Genomic DNA, 22,912 nt, shown 5'->3' with positions numbered 1-22,912 from the left:
AAATAACTTCGTAATTTAAAAGGGTGAGTACCTAATAGCTTATGCTTTTTGACTGGGAAATAGGTGTGAAGGTCAAACTGGTGAGAGCATCTAAATGGCCACGTCCAAAAGGGCTTGATAAAGGCACTGTTCCCTTGGTCCTTTCATAGTGGCCACTCTGTCCGGGTATCTGGGGTTGCTTCTTTTCATCTGTCCTTTAAATGCTTTTTTTTTTTTTTGATGTGGACCAATTTTAAAGTCTTTACTGAATTTGTTACAGCACTGTTTCTATCTTTTGTTTTTTTGGCCAAGAGGCATGCAGGATCTTACCTCCCAGACCAGGGATCGAGCCCACATCCCCTGCATTGGAAGGCAAAGTCTTAACCGCTGGACCGCTGGGGATGTCCCCTTTTATTGCTTTGGAAGTCTCTTCCTTTGGAATCGAGTCTGAAGTCAGCTCGGAGTTAGGTTCAGGGCCTCAGGCTCGTGTGTACAGGGAGAGAGGGCTGAGGGAGAAGGCGGTACTCTCCCTTTGGGTTCCTTTCTAGGGATGGGGGCAAAGGTGTCGGGAGGAGGGTGGACAGGACACTGAGAATTGCCCTCCAGATCTGTGTCAGGAGTCTGCAGCTCTTCCTCTGGACCCTGAGAACGCCCTCATGCCCTTGGGAGATGGCTTCAGCTGCAGAGCGCTTAGGGCTCCTTGTCCTACGTTGGGGACAGTCCTGCAAGGCCATCTTTGGAATTCCCGGCAGGGTTGGCGGAAGTTTCTGTTGAGACAACGCGGCAGCTCAGGTTCCCTCCCTGGCCCATCCCCACCCATCAGCCTCCTGCCACCTCTATCTCAGACTAGGCTTCCTGGGGGCACCTGGCCAGCTGCACGCAGTGGGCAACAGGCGTGAGAAATTCTAGGCCTGTCAAACAAAAGACCACAGCCATTCGAGTTGAGTCCACTTTTTAATATTTTGACCATGATGCAAACAGGCATAAATAGACTTTTGTTGAATTTCATCAAATTAGAAGAATGATACAGAAGAAGAGCATGCGGCGAGCACAGCCTGGACAACCTCGCAGAGCGCGTTCTGGGAAGGTGCTGGAGCGCACGGGACACTTGGCGGCGTTAGCAGCATCGAGAGCTCAGAGGTAGGGGGAGGTCCGAGTTTTCTGATGGTGCAGTGTGGTGAGAGGCGATGACTCGCGCTCAGCCCACCTCCCCGGCTCCCCAGACCTGGAACAGAAACCCACCACCTGCCCAGCGACACAGGACGACCCTCACCCACAAACCTGTCCGGCGCCGCCTGGAAAACCACTGCTGAGCCCGGAGTGGGTCTTACAATCACAACGACAAGTTGACAGCAAGGACAGAAGGGTGGAGGCGGGGAGGGGGGTGGGCACGGGAGGGCACTGGGCCTCCATGAGTCTTCGTCTGAACTGGACGCGAAGGGCACAGCATCTTACTCCATCGGGGCTGTCAACTTTCTGTCCTGGGAGGGAGTTGGTGAAACTGTACTTTTCCATTTCCTCTTGAAATCCTTCGAGTCTCTGTTGGGCAGCAGATAATGGAAGGAAAACCAGAGGCCTGAGAAATGCCTTGCTTATTCTAGAAGGTGGATGGTAAGAAGGCCTGGGGCAGCCAGTAGAGAGTCTATTGTCCTCAGGGTTCATCTGGCAAGGTCTGAAGACACCATTGGTTGTCACAACTTTCGGGGGGATCGGGTGGGTGGGTGGAGGCCAGGGATGCTGGCCAACATCCTGCAAAGCCCTGGGCAGCCCCCCACCCAAAGAATTCTCCAGCCCCAAACGCCAACAGTACTGAGGTTGACGGATTCTGGACTAGAGCCTCCAAGCATCTCCTAGGAGCCAAGTCTGGGCACTTTGATGTCCTGGAGCCAATTTCTAGAAGACTCTGGAAAGCTGTATCTTCGGGCAGATCTGTTCCCACCTGCCAGGGCCACCTGCTTAAGAACGGTCTCTGCTTGGGACCAGACACACATGCTCTGCTTGCTCAGATATTCTAGGAAATAGTGAATTCAGAAACATGCTGGGGTGTGTTTACTCCCAATCACCTCCCGAGCACACAACTCAGACAGTATTAATAGGGAACAGACCCCACCTCCCCCTGCAAACAGTTCCTGCTTTCCTGGCGTAAGAGTTTACCTGAGTCCTTGGACCTGAGACACATCCGTGTGTTTGTGCCGCCAGGCAGAGACTGGCAGGTGGACCAAGGTCCCAGAGGGTGTGGGAGAAAGAGGAGAGGCCAGGCTGCTGTTAGTCCCCCAAGGCTTCAGGTTTGTGGGGACCATCTCTGGTGAGTCCCTAGGGAAGGGGGCAAGGTTTCCTTCACAGCCTCTCAGATTCTTTATCCTCCATCCCTGCTTTTGGCCTTTCATTGAGTCGAATGGCACACTTAGATGCAGGAGAGGGCTGGGAGAAGCACGGAGTGTGGGCAGGTCCCAAGGGAAGCCCAGATTAATATTTCTTTTTCCTTGTCTCTGGCAGGCAGTCTCAGATTAACGTGCCTATTCAGACAGCAGGCTTCGAGGGTAAGGCGGGCATAGCGCCATGCTGGATATCGGTGGCAGGGGCAATGGAAATATACAAGGAAACATGGCCAGCCTAAGATCTTAAGTGCACACTTTTCCAAATGGCATGAATTAAAAGGGACCAGAGCCATGGTCGTAAGGAGTCCAGACATCGGCTTGCTGATAATCATTCTGGCACCGTGATCTGGGTCAGAGAATCTTGCTTGTGGCAAACCTGACTTAGGGCAAAACCTGACCTCGTTTTGGAAGCCCCCAAGCAGGTGGCTGCAAAGAGTGTGTTTGGCAAGAAATTCCTGCGTTCTCGGGCCGATGTCTGGTGGCCTGAGGTCAGTTCTCTTTCTGCCCATCTAGATGTGGACCACCCTGTTGACTTGGGGTGGGGGGAACTAGCTCTCCTGTCACCTCTGAAAACTCAGTTCTCCTTGGAGCCTGTTTTTTCCTCCTGAGACCTGTTTCTCAGCCTAGAGGCAAAACTCTTGACTTTGCCTTTGTTCTCCTTGTCCACACCAGGTCGGAGTCCAGGTCCTGGTAATTCAACCCCTGGAATGTCTTTATCGCTATAATCTACCCCCTTCCCTCATTCAAGTCTTGGCTTTCTGCAATAACTAGCCAATAGTTCAACAGGTCAGCAGTCTATGCTATATGCTGCAGCCAGAACATTTTTTTCCAAGCATAACTCCCATCAGCTCATCTTCCCCTTAAAAAAAAAAAACCACTCCTAAGCACTCCGTGTTGCCTACCAAATAAAGACAAAATCCCTTGACAAAATTCCATCTGTTCCCCGCCTGTCTCTGCTGCGTACCTCCATCTTCCTCAGCCTCCCAAAGCCGGACTATGTCAGAAGCCAGACCTGATACCCATCCTGTGTGCTCTCCATCCATGCTTCACCCCTGCTCCCCTGACCTCCTACATCCTGGCAATCTCGTTTCCCCAAACCTGCTGGGGGAATCCTGGTGATCACTCAAACCGCAGGCCTGAACATTGATTCTAAGACCTGTGTCTCTGCATCACAGAGCCTAACCTTCTGTAAGAGAGGAACTGTGTTTTGCTCTGTACACTTGACTGTGCCTTCCAGATACCAGAGAGGTAAGACCTGACACTGATTAAGTGAAACAAGATTCTATTGCTCATCATGGGCCAGGTATGGCAACTGGGGCATTTTCTGGACAGTATCTCATCTAGTCCACTTTGTGATAAAGGGGGCTGTGTTTACTCAGAAAGATTAGGTCACCAGCTCAGGGCTGTCTGCAGAAATGACGGCAGAGTTACTGTTTGGATTCAGGGCTGCTTTTAAAACTCCACTTCGGTGGGTCTGAAGCATTGCCCCCAAAGCAAAGACACCTGACTGTCTCACTCCATAGAAGCCAAGGGAAAGCCTGTATCCTCTTTGGGAGGTTAATGACTTCCGCTTCTTTTGCAGCACAGCCATAGGAACAGGATTCACAATGACAGCCACAGAGCATGGCTGTCCCACTTTCCTGTGGCAGGGGGTTTCGTGTCCCTCCAGGCCAAACTCACTGTTGTTAAATCGAGTTGGAGTTACTTCTGTCCAGCTCGAGAGGGAGGGGTAAATAGGAGACCTGCAACTAGGGTGGCCCCCCGCACCCCCCCCGCCCCCCCCACCGAATCAGATGCCCAGCCAACCCCATTTTTGCTCACTAATTGTTCACACCAAAATTTGCAGGCTACTGGGACTGAACTACACAGACCACAAGAGGGCAGTATTTAGCTATTGTGGATCCGAGCTGAGCCTGAAACCAGGCTTCCACTCCTGCCTCTTGATGGGCTCATTACAGCGAGGCTTTGGGTATCAGAGATTCTGTCAAATGAGACACACACACCAGATTAATCTCCTGTCCTCTAGCCAGCGGTTATGAATCAGCTTGAGTTGAGGGTTGAAAGGTACTTACTTAAAAACCAAACCAAACAATCATTCTTGGGAAGAAAGATAAATCTTGGTGATACGATTATTTCTTTAGGCTACCTGATAACACAAGATGCTATTTCCCTCGCCCTGCCTGCTACTAGATGAGCAGGGCTATATGAGGAAGGTGCCTGGCATGGAATAAGTGCTCTTAAGTATTTATCTGGTGATGGAAAAGCATCTGTGCATAAAACTTGATCTGGAAACGGGAGCACTGGTTCATTTCTCTGTGATGGGGGTCAAACACAGCAGTTCAGTCCCCCAGAAGCTAGTGACATCTTAGGAGCTATCTCCAAAGGGCTCAAACGGTTGGAAAGAAAGCTGCTGGGAGGAGAGCTACTAGCCAGGATCGTGTTTGCAGGAAAGAAAGGGTTTAAAATGGGCTTCCCTCCAGGTCAGAGAGGGTCAGCCGAGCATGCTGAGCGCTTGGTCTCTGTACCACGGAAGCCTGAGCTGGAGAAAACAGGATTAAAGGCAGGCAGGGTAATCAGAACTGGCATGAAGTCGAACTCTGAGCGCCAGGGATATGACACCAGTGGGGGCTGCCGGGAAGGGTGGAAAAAGGGAGACAGAGTTTACCCTTTGTCTTTAAGGGCACCTCCTGGGGACACCTCTGGCATCCCAAATCTAAGGCCCTTCCAGAGAGGGCCAGGGCTCTCTCCCTCTGGCAGAGAAATAAAGAAAGAAATGCTTGTGTACTGTATAGAAAGAAAAGGGCTAGCTTTCTGTAGGACAAGACAAAATGAAATAAGCCGGAAGTTCCAAACTGGCTGCTTGTCTTTCAACCTTGGGGAAGGGGTTCTCGGGAGCATCAGCTGTCTCTGGGCACTGCTTACCATTGACTTTTAGCGTGTAAGTGTAGAAAGGGACCTTTCCATCTCATTCCCTCGGAGAAGGTGAATTCAGCAGGTTGTCTGCCTGGGAGAAACAGTACCCACCTTGATGCTTGCCAATGACTTTGCTGTCTGTTTTTTTTTTTTAATCTGAGTTGAGAATAATTTGTTAAGATGATCTTATCAGGTTAAAAAATGGGGGGAATCTCAGAAGACCAAAAGCATGAAGGCGGATCCTCCCCACCCTGGCTCTAGAGGAAGCTGTGAGATGCTTCATGACAGATTCCCTCTCCAACCTATCTGCCTTCACTGGCTTCCATTACTTTATCCCCAGGGGTGAAACAGCAAGCCCCACGTGGGAGAATTTAAAAAAAAAATTATATATATATATATATATATATATATATACACATATATATATGTGATACTCTTCCTTGATATTGTTTCCAGTTTTCACAACTTTAAAGTTTGATCCATTCACACTTTTTAGCTTCATAACATTACGATTAGGGGAAATTAAGCAACAAGTAATGTTTCCAAAGTTACCCAGCGGCAAAGACAGGAAGACCCTTATTTCCAGCTCATTCCCTTGGATGATGTTACTTTGGGTCTTGAGTGAGAGTGACTGAGAGGGCCAATTAAGTGATCCTGGCTGGGGTGGGTGGGGCTGGGAAGTGGGTTTGCCCAATCCATCAGATGGGTTAATCTCCCAGTAAGATCTCTGCTAACTGGTGCCACTACCTAAATGCATCTAATGCCCCCTTTCACTAGGGATTTCCCCCTTGGTCATCAAACCCCACGTCCATGCCCTGACCCTTTATAACCAGGACAATTAGGATGCGTCCATGTGTTTCAGGTATACTGGCACAGACCCTTAATTATGGATGTGTGAGGCTCCAATATGTGTTGGGGCATATTTCTTGGCACCGAGGGTCTGGAGGCAACATGTTTCCACAGGCAAGAGGACAGAGGGAGACCCAGGCCCATCACACACACGCACGCGCACACACACACACACACACACACGCACGACCAGAACGTCATCATGAAAAAGGATCGGGTGGGATTCGAATGGCTGAGGGACTAGCTCCAAAAACTCTTCTGTCCGGTCCCTGCAGCCTCTCCAGGGCAAACCCCAGAAAACACCCAACGCGAGCCCTGGCCATGCTCCAGTGGTTTCATGCACCGGTGATTTGCCCTTGTTGGAAAGAGAGGGAGAGGGAGACGGCTTTGTAAGAGCCACTGTGGACTATAAAGGCGTAGCACTGCAGCACGAAAACTCAAGGAGAAAACCCAAGAGGGCCGGGAAACCACTGAGAGGTGAGAACCCGGGAGAGGAGGACCAGGACACAGCGACAGGACGAGAGGCAGAGCGGGGGCCACGTGGGGGTGCCCGAAGGGAAGGTCCAGCAGTGTCCGTGCTTACGAAAGCAGCCACCCCGGCCGAGCGCAATGGGGCAGCCACCCTGCCATCCGTCTGGGCAAGAGGGTCCAGTTAGGAGCTGAAAACCCTGTAGGGGGAGAAGCGGGGAGGGAGTTAGTGCCCGAGGAGCAAGGCTGCTCTGCTTCCTTAAAGAGACTCAGGGAAAAGCTCCCTGAGCTCTGGACTTCGTCTCTTTTACTTCCTCGGCAGCCCCAGAGACGGGGACAGGCCCTGGCACCCAGGTGGGACTCATCCTGAGTGAATGAAGAATGAATCAACGAACAGATGAATGAGCCTGGCTCAGCCACACAACAAGCCAGGATGAGCTGTGATCTTCAAGGCAATAACGTCAGCTTGCTAGACACCAAAGTCTGTTTTCAAGACTGCCGTGTTGTCATAAGGGGAACAGCTTAGGAAATGGAGTGTGTGCGCCCTAGCCTACTGAAAACAAGGCCACTGAATTCCCACCTAATTTAAAGGGCACTTGGTGGTGGGTTTGAGGCAGACAATGCAGGGAGTGAGCTTACAATCAAGGGTGACGTGTCATGGCATTAATGTAAGGTTTAAAGAGTTACACTCAACCCCAGTTGTGTGGTATACCTCAGACCATTTCCAGCAATTTCTAGAGGACAAATGGAATCGTCAAAATAATAGCGATTGGAATTTGCATCCATGAGAATGCTAGCAGAATTTGAGGGGCAAGGGAGGTAGTATAAACCCTAGGAGAAGTGAACAGGAACACAAATTTTGCAGTGGCAAGAGCCATCATTCAACTTGGGGCTGCCCCGGTGGAAGTTGACATCCATAGCCAGGGTTCCCACACTTGAGGGGAACTCAGAATGCCCTGCAGGGGTCGTAAAAACACCAACTGCTCAGTGCCCTGACCCCAGAGATTCAGATTCAGCCGGGCTGGGGCAGCCTGGGAATTTGGATTTGTAACACATTCCCAGGAGATGCTGATGCTGCTGGTCTGGGGCCCCAGCGTGGGAAAGCCATGGAGTCAGGCATCTCCGTCTGCCAGGGCTCTGCCCGCCCCTCACCCCTGGGAAGGAGCCAGCTTACTCATCGGTGTCTTTTTTGCTCTCCTCAATGAAGGCAATGGATTCAGATCTAAGGCGGTTGGTCACTTCATATGTGCGCAGGGTGACCCCGAAAATGTCCTCATGGTAGCGGTTGTCATCCTAGGCAACAGAAACAAGCAGGGATCAGATTCCAAATGCCAGCCGAGGGCATGGAGAAGGGTGGACACACGGACATCCTGGAAGGGAACATCTGTGGAGAAGATGGTTCCTGAAGATACCAGGCACAGGGAGTTCCCTGGCGGTTCAGCGGTTAGGACTCAGTGCTTCCGTGGAGGGGCCTGGGTTCATCCCTGGTCAGAGAACTAAGGTTTTGCAAGCCCTGCGGCATGCCAAAAAAAAAGAAAGAGAGAAGAAATGAGATGTAACTCAGGGCACCCTGAAGACCCCTCTAGTCTCCAAGACTGTGTTTTAGCAAGAGCCTCTGCCCTGTAGGGCATGGGGTCTCTCTAAGCCCAGCTGGCAACAAACACTTTTGTTCCCACCCAGAGAGAGTGCTGCTGCTTTGTGGGTGCTAAGGACAGAAGAGCTGAGGGGGTCCAGGGGAAACTTCAGCTCATTTCCCCATTTCCTCCCTCTTCCTTGTTCCTGCCAGTTCAGATCTGGGGCTTGGCTGGGTTTAGTGTGAAACATCACCGTCCGTAGAGACCAGCAGAGATGGAAGAAAGGCCAAAGTGCCCACTTAGCACTCAGGGAACACCACAGTTGCCAAAGTGGAAACTTCTCCGGACATAGTTTATCTGATGATGAGTATCTTAGCTCAGCTTTGCCCAGAAACAAACAAAAAGAAAAGTCGAGAAACACCATGAGTGAGGATGAACTTGGGGCATCCAAGGGTTTCTGGAGCCACTGGAGCGCCTTTGGCAGAACTGAGGGATGGGCATTAAGGAGATCCTATAGGGCGGTGTCGCTGAGAATTAAACAAGGGGCCAAGGTGCCCCCCGACCCCTCGCTGAGGAAAGGCGGTGTTTGGGGAATACACATTGAGCAGAGTTTCTGGCATCCATAGTTCCAAAGGTTTTGAAGAAACTTGCCCATCTGTAGAGTGGATTCATTTTAAGTTGGGGTGGTTTTTCGACCTTCTTCTGCAGAATCTATGAAAATGTGTCCCAAGGACTTACAGCAAAGAGACAGAGTGGTAGGGTACTTTGCAGTTCTCCAGGGTGCCCTGGCATTTCTACTGGAAAGCTGTTGTTACTGTTTTAACCTAGTAGGGGTTTAATATAAAAATTAGAGCAAGGGCTTCTTCTGCAAAAATGTGCGATTGCTGCTTATTTAGGGAAGCAGGGAGAAGAATGGGGTCACATTTGGAGGTCTGTGGAGGCCTGGGACTTATTCTATTTGGGGCAGTTGACCACAGAGCTGGGACTTTGCTTCCTGGGCTGCTACTAGCCTTTTTGCAAATTAGGAAAAGACACCCCTCCTTCTGGGAGGAACACAGTTCCATGCCAAGGCGTGCTGCATGGGAGGCCAAGCCTGGTGGTGACTTTCATCCCCTACTTGCCCCCTTTTTGTGCAGTGGCCAACTTGCATGACTGCCCAGGGCAGTCCTGCAGCTTGGTTCTGGGCACAGGAATGGTTGGGTTAGGATCGTTTCTGTCTAACTACTAGTGGCCCACCCGCTTTGTCATTTTCATAGATCACAGCTCCCCATTCTATTTAATATACACACTGCATGCCCAGCTATCTTTCCTTCTCTCTCTACTGTAGTTTGGGATCACCTGCATCCTCTACCCCCAGTCATAAATGGGAAGATGGGAACAGGGATGTCATCATGGGTCCTCTGAGTCACGGAGACAGACAAGACGAGGAAGAGGAGACAGGATGCCAGAAAAGGGCTCCCAGGAGCCAGCCCATCACTCACCCTCAGCCTGCTGATGAACACGCCAGCGTCCTCCACTGAGAGCTTGCCCTTCTGGGTCATGATGCGCTGGATGGCTTTGAGGACATCGGCCGCCATGGTGACATCCCCGCACACGTAGATGTGGCCCCCTTGCTCCTTCAGGGCTCGATACACGGGTTCTGCCAGCTGCTCTTGTAGGATGTCTTGCACGTACTTCTGCGGGGGTGTGGGGGGGTGGGGAGCGGGAGGACTGGTGAGGAGGAGCCAGGCTGTGTAGCTCACCCCCCTCCCCCCACCACCCTGGGAACAGAGCCTGACCCAGGGGCTTGGGGGCAGGTCTGTTTTTTGTGCAGCGATGCAGGAGACTGGGAAGAATGAGGCAGGGGAAGAGGGACTGTCCATCTGAGAGAGTGATGAGCTGCACCCCTGCTCTGCAGCTAGCCTCTGCTGAGGACCCTCGAGGGAGCCATGCTGCCCATGCTCCAGAGCTGTCTGCCGGAGGCGTAAGAGCGGGGTGTTCTCTACCAGCTCCTCTCTCCCGTGGCCAGCGGTCACGCCGGGGGCGTTTACCTCTAGGTGTGGGGCTGGTACCGCAGGCATCCTAGGCCCGGGTGCAGGAGAAGCCGCAGACAGACAGCAGGAGATGGGGAAGGGGCTTGCAGGTGACACCTGCGCAAAGCCAGCTGCTGCAGGAGTTGCTGCGATGAACAGTTACACCCATGCACCTCTAGGTGTGGGGCTGGTACTGTAGGCATCCTAGGCCCGGGTGCAGGAGAAGCCCCAGACAGACAGCAGGAGATGGGGGAGGGGCTCGCAGGTGACACCTGCGCAAAGTCAGCTGCTGTAGGAGCTGCTGCGATAAACAGTGGGCTAAGGAAATATCGGGTGGGCACAAGGGGTGTCCAGTGCAGCCTCTAGGGAATTTGTCTGGGTTGCTCAGGAAGCTTCCCCCAGGCGAGCCTGGTGTTCAGCTGCTACTTTCAGGCACGACCGTGCCAGGTACTGAGACACTGATGAACTCTCATGCCAGGTGCCTAGCAGTTGCTGCCCAGGCCCTCTGGGTACCCCTTCCCTGGCTGGGGTGGGGAGGTGCTGTTTAACTTTTAAAAATTCATATTTAATTATTTCAAAAGTTTATTTTTTGGCCCTGAGGCATGTGAGATCTTAGTTCCCTGACCAGGGATTGAACCCGTGTCCCCTGCATTGGAAGCATGGAGTCTTAACCACTGGACCACCAGGGAAGTCTCTTTTAATTCATTTTATAAATATTTTTATTGTGATTAAAATAAACATAATGTAAAATGCAGGTGTGTTTTAAAGTGTGCAGCCCGACGCAGTGGGATGGAGCACATTCATGGTGTTGAACAACCATCCCCCTATTTAGCTCCACAAGCTCCTCTGCCCCACAAGGATGCCCTGTACCCATTAAGTGCCACTCCCCATTCCCCACTTCCCACAGCCCCTGGTGACCACAAATCAGCCTCTGTCTCTATGGATCTGGCTGTTCTGGATATTTCATGTAAGTGGCATGACAGAGTATGGGCTGTTAAATACTTTAGGTCGCATGTTTATGCTCCATGCTTCCTGAAGTTCAGAGCAATGTCACGGAGAATTCAGAAGGGGTGAGGGTGTTTCGGGAGCAGGGTGTGCGTGTGTGGACAGGCACACGTGCATGACCGGCTGGGGCTTACCTTTGGTTTGTCTGGCTCCCGGGAGTAGGCTGTGTACAGTTCTCTGAAGACCCCCTTGCTCTTGGCCTGCAAGGCCTCCTCCCTGTAGATGTGGTCTATCTTGGACTGCCGGCACCCGAAGACCAGGACCATGGGGCAGGGGCTCATTCCTGGGGGCGGGGAAACCTGTCACCGCCAGCTCTGACGCCGGATGTGGGGGTGTCGGGGCGCTGGGAACCTTAGCACGCGTGACACAGGCAGAGGCATGCGGACGCTGGGGCAGGGGTACATGTTCTCTCTCTCACACACATGCACACGTGTACACACACATGCACACAGTGACAGAAGTAAGTAAAGTGTGTTCAGACTTCAGCAGACCTCTTTTCTCTGGGTCTCAGTCGTTCCTCTGCCCCTCCCCAACACTGGTAGCACCAAACCCCCAGACTTGGAAGCTAGACTGCCTGGGTTCAAATCCCAGCTCTGTGTGATGCTGAGCGATGAACTTTCTATGTCTCCGTGTCGCCACGTGAAAAATGGAAGTAATAACAGCATCTAACCTCATAGGGCTATTTTAAGAAGTAAAGGTACATCAGACCCCTGCCCAGTACATAGTGAAGTCCCTTGGTATCCCAGGGGGTCACTTCCAGGATCCACCCCTTTACCAAAATCCCCTGATGCTCAAGTGCTATAGTCGGTCCCCTGAACCCGCTGGTCCTCTGTGTCTGTGGTTCCACATCCATGGGCTCTCAGCTGGCCTCGGATGGTATATATGGATTTAATGAAAAAATTTTCATGAAAGTTGACCCACGCAATTCCCATGTCTGTCAAGGGTCAACTGTACTTTGTGAATGTATGTTTGCTATTCCACTAGAATGACAGTTCCACTGGGCAAGTGTGTGTGTGTGTGTGTGTGTGTGTGTGTGTGTGTGTGTGTGTCCAGTTGTTTCTGTCTTGTTCATTGCTACACCTCTAGCACCTCCAATAGTGTTTGGCATCCATGAGATGCTCAGTAAATCTCTCTTTAATGCATGTCAGACTGTGGGTTTTTTTCCCTCTCTCCTCCCAAAGCTGATCTGTTGTGTTTCTCACATAGCAACCACCTTTGCGACTATCCCAGAAACACACATCCATTGGATAAGGCTTAATGCACACCCCTTCTAGGACTGCTTAGATTTTAAGATGGGGGTCCTATCTTAACAGTCCAAGAAATGTCTTCTGGGGATGGGCTTTCAGGCCTTGCAACAAGTTCTGTGGATGACTTGTTTGGATGGGTCCTTTGAATTGCACCATAAACTTCACCTGTGGGTCGGGCTGCTACAGTGTTCCCCGTCCCTCCTCCGGCTGTGATGCAAAGGAGACAGAACAGCGTCACGCCTCCTGGCTGCTGGGATACAGGCGGCCCTCCCAGGATCCAGGGGGAGGAAATCATGTGCTTGCTGGACCACAACCCACCTTTGTGTTGGATATCAAATTGCCGCTGCTGCCAGAAGCTCCGGAAGGGGGCGATGCCAGTGCCTGGGCCAACCAGGATACAGGGCACTTGGGGATTTTGGGGCAGGTGGAAGCTGGGTGCTCTGGACAAGGAAGGGAGAGTCAGGAGGCTGGCTGAGTTCAAATCTGATCAAGAACTGTTGGATCTCTGCTGTATACATAGCAACAGAGATCCAACAGTTCTTGATCAGATTTGAGCTCAGCAACAGCACTGTGAAAAAATTATCCTCCAATAAAAAAATTTTTTTAAAAAAAAAGAAAAGCAAAACCCTGTTGGATCTTAGGTAAACCAGATGGCCATCCTGGGTAAAAATACAATGGGACTTAAAGCTCTTCAGCTGTGGTCAGGTGGCCCTTCTCATGGTTGGGAGGTCCCATAAATTTGGGGAATTTCCCCAAACAGGAGATCCTCAGGGTTTGCCTATCACTCTACTTTCTAATTATCCACATTATCTGAGCTAAGCCACAAAGGGAGTGGGATGGATCAAATGCAGGGCTTCCCTACCTCAGACCTCCTGACATTGGGGGCTGCATAATTCTCTGTATACAGTCCCACGACCAAGAGGTGGGGGCTGTCCTGTGTACTGCAGGATACAGACTAGTGCCCAGGCCTCTGTCTATTAGAAGCCTGGAAAACCCTCCAGCTGTGATAGCCAAAAATATCTCCAGACTTTGTCAAGGGCCTCTGGGGGGCAAAATCACCCTTGGCTGAGAACCACTGAATTAACCATCTATGAGATTTTCCAAATCTGGGAGCTGCAAATGTCCGTGTACAAAAGAATCACATGGGGATGTTCAAAGAGGGTGTAGATGGCTGGCAATGCAATAAGTCTAGGCTCAGGACTCAGCATTTTTGAAGCACCCCAGGGGATTCTGGTGCTGGTGGTATGTGGATTACCATGACCATTCTACCCTTCATAGCTGAGAAAAATGACTGTCCAAGTCCACAGTTTAGGTAGGGACGTTATCAGCTGACAAAGCAGGTAAGTGCAGAGGGCCTAAGCTGAGGCATATCAATGATTTTTAAATTTTTATGTTTTTAAGGCTATATTTTTCTTATTTGATTGACTGATTATGGTAGGAACACTTAACATGAAACTGATCCTTGTAACATGTTTTTAAGTGTACAATACAGTACTGTTACCTGAGGGCAGAAATATCCTTTAAAAGTGAGTTTGGAAGGGGAAGGTGGTTGACAGGGAGGGTCGTTAAATCTTCCTGGTCTCTAAGAAACTGGGAACACATGGGGTGGCCAGCAGGCTTCAGATAGGAATTTCATTGGCTTGAAAAGTCCATTAAGGCTGAAACTGCCTGAAACTGCCTGGTTGGCTGTGGTGGCCCCAGCTAGCACAGGACACGCACTTGATAAATATCTGTTGCACTGACCTGAATTTGACTAGAGGACTTGCTTAGTTCCTGCTAGGTTGCTCTGAACCCACGAACCTGTTGCCTAACAGCTGGGAGTGATGCCAAATGTTGATCTCAGCCCTGCCTGACTCGGCCACCTCTCTAGAACCCTTCCGGCTGGTCCACCGGCCCCACCCACCCCATCTCAGGACCTGAGGATGCAGACTTGGGATGGCTGCTTCTCTCTCTTCGTTTGCTACTCACCCTCTCACGAAACAGGGCACCACTTCGTCAGCCTGGATCCGGTTGAGCCAGGAGGAGCACACGCCGTGGTGAATTGGTCCTTCTCCATCTACCAGGATAACCGAGGTGCTCTGGCTCATCTACTGTCCCTCACGCTGCCCCACCCCCGGCCTCCCCAGTCCTCCAGTACAGAAGGCTCACAGCCCCGACGCCAAGCTTCTGCCTTAGGGCTCCCTGTCTGGATTCCTTGCTCTGATGGCTAAGAGGAAATGGTAAAGCTGGGGTGGGCCCATGGCTGTGAAACCACTGGGTGTGGGCGGGCTGGATTCCAATCCTGTCCACTGCAAGGGCCTTGGTCCATGCGCTCTCTGTGGCCTGCCAGGACCCTGGTCTCAGCACTATCTCAGGTACCACATACTTTTTTTCCTTTGGCTGTGCCTTGTGGCTTATAGGAGCTCAGTTCCCCGACCAGGGATTGAACCCAGGCCCCAGCAGTGAAAGCCCACAGTCCCAACCGTTGGACTGCCAGGGAATTCCCAGGCACCATGCATTTTCACCTCTTTACCAAGGATGGAAAACACAGGCACAGAGGTCAGGGTATCTGGCTGCCCTACAACCAGCTGGGTGTCATAGAGCACAGAGCTCCCCGCTCTGAGGGAAGAGACGGTGGCAGTTTGTTCTAGCTGCTGCCTTGCGGGTACAAAGGGAGGAAGGGAGTAGAAGGGGGTCTCGGGCTTTGGGAGCAGAGGCTTCCAAATGCACAGCTCATTTCTCTCCTAATTCTGCACAGAGCTTGCTCTGCCTAAGAGGCAGTTTGCTGCACTGCTCCTTCTCGTAGTTTTCCTGACCTTGGAGAGGGGTGGGTCTCCTCCCCAGGGTTTGGGTCTTGGCAGAGGTTTAGGCAGCTGTTCAGGGGCCCCTGGAAGCAGGGTGGGAAATGCAGAGCCGGGGGGCTGTCCCAGCTCCTCTGCCCACCTCGGGTGCGGTAGGAGACGATGGCCACAGTGAGGTGCACCTCGTCGGGGTACATGTCCGGGGAGGAGCTGATGGAATAGTAGCGAGGCTGCAGCAGGGACAGCTGGGTCAGGAGCAGGGTGGAGGGCATCTGGATGGACGGGAACTCCTCCAGCACCTCCACGATGGTGGGGTTCTTGCCCCATTTCCACTCCTCGTACTCCTGCAGACCCTGAACCATGGACAGGGACAGAAGGGAACTTGCAGCCAGACCCTGGAGTGAACTTTCAAGGCAGGCTCACTCGCAGAGGTTCAGGGAGAAGGGAAATTAAAAAGTAGTCACAGTTAAGTCTTACATAGGAATTATCCTGTGCCAAGTTTTCACTGTTGCAAGGATATTATGAAATAAGCCTGGTTGTCACCCCTATTTTATTGATGGGGAAACTGAGGGATATAGAGATCACACAGCTATGAGGTGGTGGCAAATTTAGCCCATAAGCCACCTGCTCATATGGTCTGTGAGCTAAGAGTTGTTTCTATATGTTTTAATGGCTGGAGGTAGAGAATCAAATGAACAATACTATCATCTGATGTGAAGAACTGACTCATTGGAAAAGACCCTGATGTTGGGAAAGATTGAGGGCAGGAGGAGAAGGGGATGGCAGAGGAAGAGATGGTTGGGTGGCATCATTGACTCAATGGATATGAGTTTGAGCAAGCTCTGGGAAATAGTGAAGGACAGGGAAGTTTGGCGTGCTGCAGTCTGTGGGGTTGGGGTCACAAAGAGTTGAACACGACTAAACAACTGAACAAAAAGGGTTCCAAAGGAAGGAGAAAAAAGCGTTAGCAATTTCTACTGCCGTCAGAGAACTTGGAGATTCAGTGGGGTCGCTCAAAATCACTGCAGATGGTGACTGCAGCCATGAAATTAAAAGACGCTTACTCCTTGGAAGAAAAGTTATGACCAACTTAGATAGCATATTCAAAAGCAGAGACATTACTTTGCCGACTAAGGTCCATCTAGTCAAGGCTATGGTTTTTCCAGTAGTCATGTATGGATGTGAGAGTTGGACTGTGAAGCATCGAAGAATTGATGGTTTTGAACTGTGGTGTTGGAGAAGACTCTTGAGAGTCCCTTGGACTGCAAGGAGATCCAACCAGTCCACTCTGAAGGAGATCAACCCTGGGATTTTTTTGGAAGGAATGATGCTAAAGCGGAAACTCCAGTACTTTGGCCACCTCATGCGAAGAGTTGACTCACTGGAAAAGACTCTGATGTTGGGAGGGATTGGGGGCAGGAGAAGGGGACGACAGAGGATGAGATGGCTGGATGGCATCACTGACTCGATGGATGTGAGTCTGAGTGAACTCCGGGAGTTGGTGATGGACAGGGAGGCCTGGCGTGCTGCGATTCATGGGGTCGCAAAGAGTTGGACATGACTGAGCAACTGAACTGAACTGAAGTGACTGAACAGTAAGGGTTCCAAAGGAAGGAGAAAAAAGCGTTAGCAATTTCTACTGCCGTCAGAGAACCTGGAGATTCAGTGGGGTCGCTCTTTTGTTCTGTACCTTTGTTAGAAGGAGAGGAGATGGCCAGGTCTAGCCTTGCCTGGAGAATCCCAGGGACGGGGGAGCCTGGTGGGCCGCCGTCTATGGGGTCACACAGAGTCGGACACGACTGAAGTGACTTAGCAGCAGCAGCCAAAATGGATTAGCTCATATGGTGACCTGCAAACTAGACCGTGGCAGCCCTCACTCAAGGCTGCCATCTGCTGAAACACCGCTGCAATAACCATACAGAGAAGAAGTGAAGTTGCTTAGTCATGCCCGACCCTTTGCGGCCCCATGAACTGTGGCCTGCCAGTCTCCTCTGTCCATGGGATTTTCCAGGCAAGAATCCTGGAGTGGGTTGCCATTTCCTTCTCCAGGGGATCTTCCTAACCCAGGGATCGAACCCGGGTCTCCTGCATTGCAGGCAGACTTCTTACCAGCTGAGCCACGAGGGAACCATAAAATTCTCCAAGGAGCAGGTGGTGAGACTGAATGAGGCCAGGGACCCACCTTGCTGAGGACCAGCAGACGCTGCCTCTCCTTCTCACTGGTGGCCAGGGAGGCAAACTGCTGCAGCTGCAGTGGCGTCGGAGGCGTGGTGATGTCCAGGTAGTACTTGAAGGCCTGGAAGATGGTGCAGGGCGGCAGGCGATGCTCATCGGTCCAGTTACTGATAACCCCTGCAGAGGTACAACAGAGGTGAGAGATGGGTGGGGCAGGGACTGTATGGGCTCTGAGGGTTTGGGTCCAAGTCAGGGAGGCCAGACCTGCTCCTGGAGCAGAGGATGGGGCCCAAAGAACCGACTGCCCTAGAGCCAACTGACCCCTTGGCTGGCCACCTCCATCCCACATCTGCAGCCAGGTTCCCTGGGGACCCTGTGATCACCTCCTGTACGCAAGGAGCGTGTCCAAAATCAGCTGAGCAAGCTAGTGCCGGAATTTAAGAGTAAATATTAAAATAGCGTGAGACCGTCCCTTGATATTCTGAGCAATGAGCCACCAACTGAGCATGAACTATGAGTCCATTTTTTCCTCCATCTCTCTTCTCATGGTGTCAGCCTTTCAGCCCTCTGAGTGGGATTCTAGCATTTAAAACGACAAAAATGCCAAACACTTACCTAGCCCTTTCTATGTACCATGTCGTTTCCTCAGCACTTTCTATTAGTAACTCTTTTAATCCTTGCCACAATCCTAGGTGGTGGGTGCTATTATTATCTCCATTTTGCAGTTGAGAAAATGGAAGCGCAGAGAGGTTAAGGAATCTGCCCAAGGTCACCAGGTGGCACCAGTGAAAATGTAGGAGATGTGGGTTCCATCTCTGGTTTGGGAAGATCCCCTAGAGAAGGGAATGGCAACCTGTTCCAGAGTATTCTTGCCTGGAGAATCCCACGGACACAGGAGGCTGGTGGGCTACAGTCGCTAGGGTCACAGAGTCAGACACGACCGAGCGACTAAGCTCAACAGCAACACAGCTCAAACCCATAAAGTTAAGCAGTACTGCTCCAGACCACGTCTGAACTACTGCCTCTGTGTACTTTAGTCCAATAGAGGCCCTAAACACAAGCCTCTACTTCATCAGGTGCTCAACTCAAGATATAAAGTACTGTTCCAATAAGGAGGAAGAACTGGCTGGGTTGGATTTCATAAGAGAAGGAGCGTCTCTCCTACGCAGGGTTTCGACTACGTACTGTTTTCACATTCTGCGCTGACTTTATGTCCTGGCTCCCTTATAGAGGAGATGTGTCCCTGTATCATGGGCTACCACTGGCGGACACCACAGTTCCTTAAGTCCTGAGCTCACTCATGGCTACTGAGATCAAGCATGTAGACCCATTTGCCTTGCAACGTTCTTTAATAGGAATGTCAAGCTGCTGCTGCTGCTGCTAAGTTGCTTCAGTTGTGTCCGACTCTGTGCAACCTCATAGACGGCAGCCCACCAGGCTCCCCCGTCCCTGGGATTCTCCAGGCAAGAACACCGGAGTGGGTTGCCATTTCCTTCTCCAATGCATTAAAGTGAAAAGTGAAAGGGAAGTCGCTCAGTCGTGTCCGACTCGTAGCGACCCCATGGACTGCAGCCCACCAGGCTCCTCCGTCCATAGGATTTGCCAGGCAAGAGTACTGGAGTGGGGTGCCATCGCCTTCTCCAAGGAATGTCAAGGGTGGCCCCCAAACAGGCTGGCACTTGATCTAATGATATCAGAAATCAGGTTCAATCCCAATGGGCCACCGAGCTTCGTTTCGATGCTTTTAGATTCCAAGAGAAGGCAGGAGTGGACTTCAGCTGCTATTCCCTTAGTGGGCGGTGAGGCTGGGGTGATGAAGGAAGTCAGACAAGTAGCCTTTGCTAAGATCAGTGTCTAGCCGACGAAGGAAGGTAAGACTATTTCCCTCAAGGTTGAACCATCAGTGTCCTGGCTTAAATGGACACTTGCTCAGCGAGTTGGGTCAAGGCTGTTCAGCCACGAGGAAGGGGAGCCTTCGGTCTCATAAGCTGGGGGTGACAGAGATCCACTCTCCTGCCTGGACTGGCAACTGGGCACAAGAATGGGTTTCCTTTTCCCTGACACCCACAGGGGAAGGGAAGGCTCAGACAACTTCTGGGACTCCTTGGAGGAGGAGAGGGCCCTTGGGAGTGCCTGGGTGGGGTACTAGCTTGGCCGTAGTTACCCAAAGCCGTGTTCCGCTCCTCCAGCAGCTCCACCTTCACCAACTGGTTGGCAGGGGGCGCGTCCTCCAGCCGCTCGATCAGGGCATTCACCAGGTCCTCGTGGTTGCCGGGGAAGACGCCCAGGTGGTCCCCGGGCTGGTACTGCAGCTCCTGATTCCCGTTGGTGTGGAGACGCACGAAGATGGTCGATCGACTGGAGGGAAGGGTGGCGGAACAACGGGGTGAGGGCCACCAGCTTGTGCCCCTTTTCTTTGCCCCTTTGTCTGTCTTTGTGGCTACACCTCCTCTCCTTCCATTCTCCTTGGGGCTCAGGCCAATCAGACTTCCACCCTCACCAATTCCACAGGGCGGGTTTCAGCAAGGTCACCCATGAGATCCTCTTTGCAAACCCAACAGCCAGCTCCCAGCGCTCACTGTGGTCATCAGAGTGACCTGGATGTGGCTTCTCACTTCTTCCTGCTCAGTCTCCTTCTCTTGAGCTCCCCAAGCTCTCCTGGTCTCTTCCCTGGCTGCTCTTCCTCGGTCCCCTTTGTTGGTTCCTTCTCATCTCCCCTAACTCTGGACATTGGAGCACCCCGAGATTCAGGCCCCAGATCTCTTTGCTTTTCTGACTTCCTGTCCCTGCTCTCCTTTTCTCCATAGCACTTACCAACCTCCACAGAATGGAGAGTTCACTCCATCCTATGGCATGTGGTCTGTCTCTCTGCCTGCCCCTTCCTCATCCCCACCCCGAGGACAATAGATGGGACTAGGAATCTGTCTAAACTCTAGAGGGTGAGGAAGTTGTCTGTTTTCTCCACTGCTCTATTCTAGCACTTAGGACAATGCACGACACATAGTAGATACTCAAGAAATATCTATCGATTGAAGGAACCTCAGATCCTCAGGGTTAACCAGCTGCTCGAATAGGCTCTATTTCTGATACCAGATTTCTACCAGGAACCACTAAACCCCAGAGGGGCCACGGCAGAGATGTCCCTGTTCTGTGAAATTCCACCTCTCCTGCGAATCCCAAGCTCCACCTCCTTTTACAACTGGGGTCTTCACCTTGTCCTGGAAAAGGGAAAAGGGCTTGACCTTAAGCTCAGGTTCTTATTATCCCCAGTCCACTGATACTATAAAGTTTATAGAACAAAGGAGAAAACCCAGAGGGAAACTTGTTTAGGCCTGCCGAGTCATGCCCTTTCCTTTGATAGTTGGATTTCAAGTGCAGAAGGTCTATGAATGAATCCTTAGAATAGGATTATTCTGGTTCCTTTAAAGTTTTAGTATCAATACACTGCATTTTTATGCCTGAAAACTTTGGGATTGATGACTACACTTGGGTAAATCAAATCTTTTTGTATTCTTGGAGTTACATTCGCATATTCAGATCCGCTTTTTCTTCCTTGCCAATTGGTTTTCAGTTGATAGAGACACTTGATATTCAACATGAAGTTTCTACATTCTCCGTGGTATGTAAATCAGCACTTGAATAGACCAATGGGACTCGCTATTTGAAGGAGTTTTTGGCACAACCAAAAGTTCTTTTGTGCTGCAAATAGCCACCATTATTAAAAATAGTTGTGCTGGCATCTCTGCTTTTTTGGGTGTATTTTCCTGAAACATGACACCCCTGTCCTTAGTAGGGTGGGGAACTCTGTGACTGAGCTTGTGAATGATGGTGGTGGGGGCCTGAGCTCCCACTCTCCTTCCCTGGGCAGATTTTGCCCTCCCTGGGGCACTGATCTTATCTATTAAATGGGCTAGCGTGAATGACTCTGCTCTGAGCTCATGCCAATCTGTTGGTTCCTGGAGAGCGAGAGAGACATCGTCACCCCCTGCCAGCTCCAGGAAGGGAACAAGCAGAGGCTGACAGCCAGCAGGGGGCGCTGTGGGGTTGCGAATTTGGGAGCCTCCAGTGCCAACCATGGGAAGCCTTTGAAAGGCCCGCAAATCAATTCCTACTTTCTCCCTGATCATCACGAGTCTTTTTTTTTTTTTTTTCCCAGAAGTATATTTGCCTCCGTTCCTATGGCCGGTACAAAATAGAAACGTGGAGGCCCCAAACTTGCTGAGCTGGCTCGTGCTCACAGCCTTTTCCCCTAAGTCCTCTTGAACGCAGCTGAGGGTGGTCAGGCAGAGAAGGGCCAGGGATAAGAATGGAGCTGGCCTGTGGGCCACGAGGTGGGCGCAGGCTCTGCTGGGAGGTGGACCACGGACGCTGTATGCCTGTGACTGGAGAACCCAGCCCTGAATGGCTGCATAGCCCGAGCATCCCTCCGTGGGCTGTCCTTGAAGCTTTGCTGGGAGCTGATCCCCCAGTGGGTAGCACTAGCCTGGAGACCTACTGTCTTATATCTCTGTTCTGCTGGGGGTTTCTAAGTATAGGATTTTCTAACCTTCTCCCTTTAAAAAAAAAAAGCTTGGGATATACATGGGTTGTCAGAAAGTATTAGGGGTCTAGTGATTAAGATTCCACACTTCGACTGCAGGGGGCATGAGTTCAATCCCTAGTTGGGGAAAGACGATCCCACATGCCACGTGGCATGGGCGGAAAAGAAAAAAAAAGTCCTTTCCCAAGCTTAAAAAAAAAGTAAGTATTTGGAAAGGGGAAAAAAGGTAGCATTGGAAAGGCAACAGCCATTCAAATGCCTGTCCCCTGAGTACGGCTTGCTTGTGACATATTTATATCCACCTACAGCAATATCGCACGCACACACACTCACTCATGTACATATACAATCAGCAATGGTTCAATGACAGGTTCACAGGGGAGAAAACAGTCTGCTAACATCCAGCATTAAAAGGGGGACGGGGTAGGAAACAGCTCATGTTCGTCTGTTCGTCAATGAAAAGAGTAAGCATGGTCTCTTGTGAGCAGTTTGAGGTGATGAGGCTCATAGCTTCAACGAATTTGTTGACACTTTCTAGGCACTGGTGAGACAGTGATGGATAAAGAAAACACAGGGCCCTATTCTCATTAAGAAGCACCTGAAAAAGATCATGGATGGGGCTAGTGATAAGGATGGGTGGGTGCTGTCAGGTTGGGGGCAGTGGGCTCAGTGACCAGCAGATTAGGATGGTCGGGGAGGCCTTGCTTGGTGATTTTATGTTGGAGCAGAGATCTAAACAATGAGGAGGAGGGGACGTGCAAAGATTTGGGGGAAGAGTGTTCCCGAAAGGGGAAGAGTGCTCCCGAAAGGGGAAGCAGTACATGCAAAGGCCCTGAGGTTGGAAAAAGCGTGACATGGCTGAGGACGGGAAAGAAGCCTGGAGGATTTGGAAGAGGGGTCAACACAGGGCTGACTGGCACAGGAGGAGGTCAGAGAGCTAGGAAGAGGCCAGATCAGGAGGGCCTCCTTGTAATCTGTCCAGGCAAGGAGTT

At 51.3% G+C, this 22,912-nt stretch overlaps 1 protein-coding gene across 3 annotated transcripts in view; it reads right to left on the bottom strand.

Annotated features, from left to right (window-relative positions):
- Positions 1-920: 920 nt before the first annotated feature.
- NOS1 (nitric oxide synthase 1) overlaps positions 921-22,912 on the bottom strand; it is a 193,179-nt gene continuing 171,187 nt past the window's right edge. For all 3 annotated transcript variants that reach the window (XM_042234646.1, XM_027956540.2, XM_042234647.1), the window contains 9 exons: positions 19,545-19,738; positions 17,388-17,557; positions 15,348-15,558; positions 14,394-14,481; positions 12,744-12,865; positions 11,313-11,461; positions 9,643-9,837; positions 7,762-7,880; positions 921-6,787 (listed from right to left, as the gene is read on the bottom strand). In XM_042234646.1, coding sequence (XP_042090580.1) covers positions 6,772-6,787; positions 7,762-7,880; positions 9,643-9,837; positions 11,313-11,461; positions 12,744-12,865; positions 14,394-14,481; positions 15,348-15,558; positions 17,388-17,557; positions 19,545-19,738 — 1,264 coding nt within the window. In that variant the 3' untranslated portion in view covers positions 921-6,771. The remainder of the gene's footprint in view (positions 6,788-7,761; positions 7,881-9,642; positions 9,838-11,312; positions 11,462-12,743; positions 12,866-14,393; positions 14,482-15,347; positions 15,559-17,387; positions 17,558-19,544; positions 19,739-22,912) is intronic.

This window comes from Ovis aries, chromosome 17 (genome assembly GCF_016772045.2).
Source record: "Ovis aries strain OAR_USU_Benz2616 breed Rambouillet chromosome 17, ARS-UI_Ramb_v3.0, whole genome shotgun sequence".
NCBI classification, from domain to species: domain Eukaryota; kingdom Metazoa; phylum Chordata; class Mammalia; order Artiodactyla; family Bovidae; genus Ovis; species Ovis aries.
This window is presented reverse-complemented; position numbering and strand designations above follow the sequence as displayed.